Source organism: Anguilla anguilla, chromosome 19 (genome assembly GCF_013347855.1).
Source record: "Anguilla anguilla isolate fAngAng1 chromosome 19, fAngAng1.pri, whole genome shotgun sequence".
NCBI lineage: Eukaryota > Metazoa > Chordata > Actinopteri > Anguilliformes > Anguillidae > Anguilla > Anguilla anguilla.
In genome coordinates this window covers 8,068,692-8,078,691 of record NC_049219.1, presented here as the reverse complement: position 1 = coordinate 8,078,691, position 10,000 = coordinate 8,068,692, and the positions used below count along the sequence as shown (strand labels likewise).

The 10,000-nt window shown below is 41.7% G+C and overlaps 1 protein-coding gene across 5 annotated transcripts in view; it reads right to left on the bottom strand.

The window, feature by feature from the left end:
* The window catches only part of LOC118219281 (CUGBP Elav-like family member 2), an 85,004-nt gene extending 75,860 nt beyond the window's left edge, over positions 1-9,144 (bottom strand). For 4 of the 5 annotated variants that reach the window (XR_004763678.1, XM_035402334.1, XM_035402332.1 and 1 more), the window contains exons 1-2: positions 9,092-9,144; positions 8,339-8,416 (exon numbers count right to left, since the gene is read on the bottom strand). Coding sequence is in view for 3 of the 5 variants with exons in the window: in XM_035402334.1 (XP_035258225.1) it covers positions 8,339-8,416; positions 9,092-9,129 (116 nt within the window). In the remaining 2 variants the exon portion in view is untranslated. Of the gene's footprint in view, positions 1-3,250; positions 3,511-8,338; positions 8,417-9,091 lie in introns of those variants that run through there. The other variant, XM_035402337.1, reaches the window with a different exon arrangement.
* Between the last annotated feature and the right edge of the window lie 856 nt (positions 9,145-10,000).

Here is a 10,000-nt window from a genome sequence, read left to right as displayed (position 1 = left end):
GCGAGCGGCAGGCGTGCCGGTGCTATTTTCCGCCGGCGAGGCGTTCGGGATCCAGCCGTCCTCCTCTGCGCAGCGGAGCTTCTTTCCAGGAGAGGAACGACACGCACGGCTTCATCTCCCTCGCGGCCTCCTTTTTTTCCTTCTCTCTCTCTCTCTCACTTATGATTTTTAAAAATCTTTATTCTAGTGTAATGAATTGACAATGATGTTCTAATAAAGGGACATCAAAGGCTTCCCCACTCTCCCTCCTTCCACCTCTTTCTCTCCCCCTCTCCTTTGTCCTCCCTCCCACTCCTTCCTTCCTGCCCTCTCTCTCTCTCCCTCTCTCTCTTCCTCTCCAGTAACAGGCGGTTGGGAAACGCTTCAGTGATAACAGACCAGGCTGATGAGACAGATGCAGCTGTAAACCTGTCAGATTTAGCTGAAATTTCTCGCGGCGCCCTTCCACAGTCAGCGTTCACAAAGCACCCGTCAAACGGTCTGTATTCACAAAGCATTCGTACACACAAAGCCTGCTTCTGCAGTCGGTTTCTGCAAAGCGCGTGCAAAAAAAAAAAAAACATTTCCGTTTTTTCCCCAGCCAGTGCCAACCGTGGCCGGTTCAGTCGTATAGGGTTCAACACTTCTCGGACGCCCACCGATTGTCATCAAGAGCCACATGTGAAAGGTCTTCCTATGACTCCGCTCTATGCCAGTCTTGCTGTAATCTGTGGTGTGTGAAAAAGCAGCTGGCGACACCTAGTGTTTCGGAGGAGAACCGCGGACGTCTGCGCTCTCCTGAACAGGCAGTGGAGTTCGCACATGTACAGTATACTAGTTGGCAAGGTACTGTAACTAGCTATGTCACTACAGTCATTTAAGCCCATGGTTTTGAACAAGGGGTCCGTGGGGGGTTTGTGAAGATACTGTAGGGTGTCCCTGGCCAGACTTGATATGCAGTGACTATAGATTTCTGAAAATATTTAAAAAAAAAAAAAAAAAGAAAGAAAATATGTATATAACCCTTTTTAACTTATGATGAGGGTCCCCTGGATACTTTTGAGCATGGGTAAGGTCCCTGACCCAAAAAAGTTTGAAAACCTCTGATCTGAACTCTGTCCAACGTTCAAAACGTAACTGTTGTTATAATTGAATGGCATATCTTAGGATTTCTATACAGGAGGGGAGTTTGGGTACTTTCAGAACCAGCTTCTGAAGATGCTGTGACTCTCTTACCTGGCATCCTGTTCTTAACCCTTTGAAGAGTAGGTTTTTGGAATGTTCATTTCAAAATTCTATGTCAGTGTTCTAGAACTCCATCGCTTTCAATTACCAGCAGTGATTGTTACATCCGCATCAGAGTGTCAAGTTAAGAACATTTTAAGCACACAAGGGTTAAAACATAAGTGTCCATGATTGATAAAGCCCTTGGCTTATGAACAGTGCCCCAAAGAGCCAATCAGAACAGTGCATTCCCACGCTGAGACAGGGAGAGAATGTTTAAAATCAACACTGCATGCCCAAGATCATTTGTTTTCAAACTTGGTCCTGGAGACCGTGTATGCTGGATTTTGCCACAGCCAATATCTTATTCAAAAAGATTTTTTTTAAAAGATCAAAATTTCAATTGTAATTTTGTACTTTTACTTATTCCAGGACAATGTAGGATTGGTTCATTGCCATTAGACCTCTCATTGAACTCTTCATTTTTCACAAATAGTACATTTCAGTAACCTCACTTTCAACAGTTAGCATCCAAATGATTTTGCCTGTCAGTCTGTAATTGAATCAATTCAACCAATGTAAGCTCATTCTAAAAAGGAATCGTCTGTCAGGCAGCACATTACAGAAAATGAAAGCTTGGTTGATCCGAATGATTCAAAGTCCTGGGGCAGGATTACTGAACCTGAAACTGCCCGTTTCACTTCAGTCCATGTTCCAGATTCGGAAGGGTTCTGGGTTCCGGGTTTTACTCAGCACAGCTATCCCGCTAACTCAGTAAGCTCGCTTTGTGAAAACGGCCCCAGGTATGTGAATATGGAATGTTCATTCTTCATCACACACACACACACACACACACACACACACACACACACACACACACACACACACACACACATTTCTGACATCATGTGACCTTAAGAAAAAAAATGGTAAATCATCCTTCAGTAGCCATTAAGTGTCTAATTAAGAACAATTAACAACTCATTACAATTCACAGCTGTCATTTGTGGTAAGAATGAAAACCAGAACAGGCAGTGGGCCCCTAGAGTTGAGTTGTTACCTGGATCAGTGGTGTTAGACTCAAGTTCTGGAGCACCACAGTGTCTGCTTGCTTTTTGTGTGTGTCTACACTTAAACAATAAATTCAAGTCATGGATTGGCACTCTTGATGACAAAAAAACTGCAGACAAACTAAGGCCAATATTGCTGCTGGTTCTCATTTTACGTGACAGTTAATTGATTGATTGATTAATGTCACTGATTGGCCTGAGTTAACTGATTGATTGGTTAGTTGATGTCACTGATTTGGCTTAAGATTACATTCACCTGGTGTTCCAGGTCTAAATCAGTCCCTGATTATAGAGTAAGAATGAACAACCGTTGGGGTTCACTATACACACTAATCCACCCCTGTGCACAACCAGATTGGAAACTTTTATTAAACTTTGGAAATATATTATTAAAACTAAACTAGTATAAATTTACATACTGCTCTCAAAGTAACACCAGTGTTTCCCCAAACTCGGTCCCAGCCACCCACTAAAGAAGCTGATTATCTTTCCAGCCATAATTGCAACCACTTAATTGTAACAAGCCGTTAAATGTTCTTAATTTGATGCTTAATGTCTACTGGGAGAGATTTACACTCTAAAGACCATATTAGCCTATGTCAAAAATGTATACCGAGAATAGGCCTAATTAAGGTCCCGTATTCACACCTCAGGTTAGTTAGTTAAATCAACTAATGTTTTCTGTAATGTGCCAATTCCTCAGGAAATACGTTTTAAAAAACTGATTAAATCACAGAATGACAGGTAAAAATCAGTGGGGACCTAATTAGCGTGTGGACACCTCGTCACCAAATGGAAAAATAAAGAGTTCAATAGAGCAAATGTGAACCAGCCGAGTCGGGACTGTTTTAGAATTAGTTTTAAATAGATGATTTTTAATCAGGAGTAAGAAAAAAGAAAATCCCAGAAAAACATTGAGTCCCCAGGACCAAGTTTAGGAATTACTACTCGACACTTTCATAAAGAAAGAACCTTGCCTTCCAGCTTTTCCCAAACCTTCGGATGTCTTGTTCCACTTCGCTGTTCAGCTGAGTCAGTCGCCGAGGACGACGCCGTCTGTTCTTATAAGCTAGCGTTTGCTTCTTGCTTTTTATCTTGCAGTTCTCGGGGGGATAAATTAAAACCGCAGTCGACACTTATACTCGAATAATGACAGCTCGCTTTTTTAGCGAAAAATAGACTTCCTTGCTTTCTAGCTCGCTAACGTTTTTTAAAAAAATTATTATTACTCCTTCAAGGCTGAAAGTTTGCCTTCAGAAAAGAAATCTTGCCTTCATTGTGAAGTCTGACAGCCCGAGGGGGTGGAGTGTGACTGGAGAAACGCGTCCCAACATGCTCTTTTTGAATTCTGCTAATAGCGGCTCGTTCGAATATTTAGTGCCATCTAGTGAGACAGTTCACAAATTTATAAGGGTTAGGCTATATATATATATATATATATATATATATATCACTCTCTCTCCCCCATTTGGCTGTGTTGGTGTGACAAGAATAAACGTGCATCGCTAACATATGAACACAATTACACATATGAATGAAATGATCCGTGGTCTGAAAACTCTCTCCATTCTTGTTTCCGTCTCTTTACATAGACAAAATGGCCTTTTCCCAAAACCATAAAACAGATAAAGATATTTTCACAAAAATGAGTAGGCTATGCCGATATGCAATTTTTAATTTTCATTTTTTATGAACAATCTTGTAGAGCATTTTAAGAGATCTCGATAAATAAATGCGCAGTGTGGGGCCTGTAATATGATGATGATGATACTGATAATGATGATTATAATTGTTATTATAATAATGTATGTTATTATAACATAATAGTATCTGCGGGGCAGAGAGATGTTTCGTTCCAGTCCAGTTAGCTGAATTATTAACGGACGCTTAATAATTTAATAATATTCTTTATTAATAGTCATCTCCTCTCCACAGTGACACACTGGGGCTCGCAGTCTTGGGGGACAGCCTTGTGCTAATGGAAAATCTGAAACCCATCTGTCATTTTTGGAACAAGAAAAAAGCATTGCTTGCTGATTTTTTCTTTCTTTCTGAAATTATATAACTCCTGTTGATGCTGGTTTTAAAGGGAAGAGATATGTTGATTCTCTTTTGTTATGTAGGCTAGGCTACGTGGGAAAAATCGTGATTTTTTTTTTTTTTACAGAAGGAAATGAGTGACGCACTCGACATAGAACTCCGTGTTTAACGGTTGGCAGCGGCTCAGCTTCATCACTCGGGTCACGTGACAGACCCCCACAGAGCCTCCCAAAGGGAATCGTTACACACTTCCTGAACCAATTAAAGATCGCTATGGGTGACCCAGCTCCCTGACACTGTTTGCGGAGTGGTTTAGTGACTGGAGCATAGTGTATCAGCGGGAGCAGACTTCCCAGAGGAGCAAGTCTGGAGCCTGCCCTCTGTCCCCCGTCTTAAAGAAACAGCGCTCCGTGGGCTGGCTAATGAGGCCAGATATCTACTCATTTATTCCCCTGATAAATGAGCCCTACTTTTGATCGTATATCGTACACATTTCATTAAAACTAAATGGTCATTCACCAGGATTTCACAGTTTCCCCGTTTTTATTTTAATTTAGAACGACCATTTATTTACCCCATCACATCACGAATTTGAGAGAGCAGAGAAAACCCTCTTCTGGAGTATATCAGAACACCCTGCTGCATCCCGGGTCAACCTACAGGATCCCCCTCCGAGTCCCTGTGATTAACTACAGGATTGCGCCCTCTGCTGGCCCCTGTGATTAACTACAGGAGTGCGCTCTTTGTTGGTCCCTGTGATTAACTACAGGAGTGCGCCCTCTGCTGGTGCCCGTAATTAACTACAGCACTGCACCCTCTGCTGGTCTATTTCATTAACTACAGCACTGCACCCTCTGCTGGTCTATTTCATTAACTACAGCACTGCGTCCTCTGCTGGTCCCTTTGATTAACCACAGGAGTGCGCCCTCTGCAGGTCCATTTGATTAACTGCCATTAGCCGTGACATTTCTCTGCAACCATTCAAAATGTTGGAGGGAGAAAGCGAAACAATCAACAGAATTTTCCTGCCTTTGTTCTTCAGATAAAAACAGGAAATTGCTGCAGACATTTAAACGTAAGCAATGATAATCTACACTTCAGTGAGTTGAAATTTCACTATTTTTAGACAAATTTTATATTTTATTTTAATTTTTGCGAGGGCGGTGGGGTTGTCCTGCCTGAGCTTCAGGACCACTTGTGCTGCTTTCCTTCATGAAGTCCCCAAATGTGCAAAAGCGTATGCCTGAAAGCACGTTGCTGGAGGAACGCTGGCAGGGTGAATACTCAGGAGCGCTGTCCACCCTAGGCTTAACAAGCGGCCCGACACAATGGTGGGCCCTAGGTGACGAGGAACGCCCTGTAACCATAATCCCTCGTAGCCAGGAGACTATAATCACCATGGAGAGGTGTAGTCACAGGAAGCACTCTCTGCTTTGTCTCCATCTGTGCGTGTAACAGGGGGTATGCCGCCTGGGGCACAGCAGCGGCTACATATGGGCAACTGAAGATGAACCAACTGGCCTACCCTACAGGTCTATGGACTACGGAGGGAAACCATGGTACCCAGAGGAACCCCACGCGGACACGGAGAGCACATGCAAACTCCACACATAAAGCTGTCTGCCAGGATTCGAACCTGGCACTTTCTTGCTGTGAAGTGACAGTGCTGTTTATGGATTATATTTGGGGAATAAAACTCTATTCTGGTACTTTTCTTGTGCTTTTTTGTGCAGCTGACTCTAGTTTATCTAGCACTGCTCTTCAATCAAAGTCAGATATCCTTGCTTCTATACAGCTTTGTCTGCTAAATGCATAAATGTAGTCACTAGTTGCACTTAACATGTCTCCATGACGACCTGCATAACTTCCTATTCAACAGTTTATTTTATGAGCTGTTCATCCCAACATCATCTTCGCTCATTCTCCCTAGAACCCGACCTTCTCCGCAACAAATTGAAACAAATTGAAAACAACCCTAAAAGTCACTGTGCCAGAGAATGAGACGGCGAGGGAAATGAGTTTGGGTTTTTATTGGCTCAGTAAAACGGTTATTGTGAATGTGACCGGGGAGCGAAACGGTTTGTGGCGAATAAAAAGCCGAGCGTTTCGTGGAAAGGGATCCAGCTGGCTCACACGGGAGCAGGAAGTGGGCGTAGGCGGCGTGTTACGTTAGCAACAGTTCAGAGTCGACTGTGTTATTTATGGCTCTGATTCAAACCCATAGGGAATGGCAATATGTCAAATAAAGTGGTCAGCTTATTTTACAAATCAGTCTGTGATGTGCTTTGATAGTGTTGGCCTGTTCAGCCAGAGCAGCCTTCCACTGCCACTTAAAAAGGCCAATCAATAATTGCAACATATTGGATCTCCGTATAAGGGAAAATATATTTTGTTGCAAACAGGCCCGCAGTGGGGAAGGTAAATTGCTTTTTCCTCAATGGACTACAGCCTACAGAACTCGAGACTGGGGATCCTGACTCTCATAAGGCTTCTAAGTGCTAAATAGCAGGTGAAATCCGCAGAATTGTCTTGATTTCAGGGCAGCTCGGCGAGCACCAAGCACCAGGTCAACGTTTCGAAAACTACCCCCTCTCTTGAAATCAACGAGCTTCATCGGCGTGACAAAAATCGACACCTGCAGCGCGAAGGTGTCAAAACACGCAATTAACGAATCTCGGGCGGACGTCTTCTGCGTTGACTGCAGCCGAGCGCGGCGTCGATTTTCCCTGCGTCTAAAATGGCGCAGCGCCCCCGCACCTCGCCACGGCTTAAAATAGAAAACGACAGGGAGGAAAGACAAACCTTTAAAGATGTGAAAAATAGTAAGTCGTAATAACTCCTAGAGAGAAAACGTTCTGCGTTTTATCACGGTGCGTAGGGCCCAACTCATATTGAAGCTGTAGATCAGGAAGGTGGGCGAAAGAGACTCCAATATGTTCCTCGCCTTCTCGATGTAATTAGATCACGCCTCTGCCTCGAGTTCCGGACTCTTCCGTGAATATCAGATTTCAGGCGATGGCAATTTAGCTGGCCCACTCTTTGTCGGACATCTGCGCCGTAGCTGACAGATTCTAATAACAACTCTGCTTTTTACAATTTACCAACACAAGCAGTTTCCAAATGTCAATTTGTAAAAATGTAAAGAAATTTGGGAAACTAAGTTAGAAACAAAAAGAATATATATATATATATATATATATATATATATATATATATATAAACATGAGAAAAACATCACAAGAATACATTCACAAGTCATCATCCATCTTCCAGCTCTTAACCAACAGCAATATTTCATGTGATATAGTAAAGCAGCACATTTTTCCTGAAATTTAAGTAAAACACCATACTGAAAATTGCTTCCAGTCCCTATAAACCAATATAGCCTGTTTAAAGACTTCAAAACGGTGTATTAAAAGGACCCGTAACAGATTGGCAGTTTTGATAAACAGGGAAAAAGCTATCTCTCTTCATCGAACATCATAGGCATGTATCATCCTGAATTGAACTTCAACAGATTGTGAATTGAAGAAGGAACTGACCCCAACGCTGATCCCCATGTTGACCACATAGGGCAGGCTACATTGGGGTAGGCTGTTTTATTCCATAAAGCATAATATGGGCGCCTCTGATTGGCTTAGCAGGTTTCATTGGTCCACAGCCAATGAGATAAATCTCGGCCAGGCAGGTAAACGGAAAATAAGTCCAAAGTTCAAAATAAAAAAGGGACTTCCCTCTCAGTCTCACATAAAGGCTGGCCAACGCTAACAGAGCACAAAACTAAAGACCGATACCACAGCGCGAACACAGTGCCGTATTCATATTGCATGACTTCGGTCTATTTACGGAGCACTTGCACCCACGTGGGATGAAGTGCGCCCATCCAATAGGTCAGTGGGGAGTTTGTGTGAAGGTTCTTGAATGTCACCACTTTCCTAGTGAGGAAAATGAAGCATCCGAAGCCTTTAGTGGTTCCTTGTTCTGCATTTTTCAAAAATATTTTTTTTTATCGGCATGCATCCTACCTCTGACTGATGTTCCAAATGGAGTCTGGTGCATTTCTGGGAAATGCTGGATCCTGTTGTTTTCTGCCAAACTGGAGACTGCAGATGTAAACGAGTTCCATAACTCGACTGACTTATAAATTGCACATAGCCTAGTCTATAATGCAAAAAACAAAAACAAAAAACATATAAATCACCTCAATCAAATCCTTGTTGCAGAAAGCAGTTTTGGGGTTGGGAGCCATCCTACATTTTAAATTGGAGCCAATATGAATTGCATAAGGATCTAAACAAAATTCATAACGACGGCAATAGACATCATGATGGTGGTTATTCAACATTCGTAAATGCGTTATTAAGGAGGAGCAGGGTGGACAAATTATGTAAACTGCCCGCAAGAAACAAAGGTTATAATATGCACTGAGAAGAAAGCGGATGTTAAAACCCCCAGCAGAAGAACCTCCATCTGGGGTTTTATTTTTTTTAGGAATTAGGAAATCTGTTTGTATGTTTCAGGATTACTCTTATTCTAACAGCATTACAAGCAGAGTTATCGGTTGTTTTTAACTATTTGCTGTAAAAGTGAAATATGGTCTGTTATTGCTAGCAAGATACAAATAAATGGCATTCATACCACAGCCTGATATTATAGGCCTATTCTTCCTAAAATGAAATTGGTCACAGGTGGTTAGACGTCACAGAAAATTAAATGTGGTCTCTATTCTTACAGATTCTTTTTTTTGTAGATTGGCTTATTTAAAATGAAGCACAAACCTTCTATCTTCGGCTCCACTGTCCCGAAAGACACTCATCCCTGAAAGGGCGTGATCACGCGGGAAGCAGGTTGATTCACATTGAAAAGCAAAAAGCAACCGTATTTAGATTAAAATGGCTGTAATTGGCCGCATTCACGAGACGGAGTAGCCTAATTGTAAAGTACTTTCACGTGAGTTCAAACTGAATTTTTAAAAATTTTTTATTAATCTATCACAGGTGCGTAAGAGGTATAGGCCTACGCCGTTAACCAACGTAAAAGCACCGTTTTTCGGTCTCAGTTTTTAAAAATATAAATCAAGCGCAAGCACAATTGAGGAAGCAATTTTAAGATTACGTTTAAATTCAAATCCAATAATATTTTTGTAAATGAGGCCCCTTGCAGAAAGCTGAAACGTGTGCACCTGGCCACTTTTTGTCTTGCTCTGGTTTTGCCATGCAGTGAGTTCAACTGAAGAGATATTCATTCATTGAAGGCAGAGATTTGAATACGGTTCCCATTTCGGCTTTTTAAATTAGGCTACATGAAGTTAAACCAACTCACAAAGGTCGATGCATACGGTTTCCTTTTAAAGTTAGGTCAGTACACAAATGATTAAAAAGTCCCCCAGATCTAAAATAGTGAAAGCAATGGTGGTGTCTGGATAACGCATGCAATGTTTTTGGAGCAAAGCTTATTTGATCCAAATGTACAAAATTAAACATTAAGTGAACCGATTTTTTTCCTGATAAGAATTTGAAACAATGCTGAAAATGGCCTCGTTGTAAAAATGCCGTTTTAAAGTTTACAAACTGTAACGAAGCCATATTTGGTATACATGATTACCACAATATACAAATAATAACATACGTATTTAATGAAACATGGAATATTTTTCCTTTGAGCTCGACATTCAATTCCAGGACCAT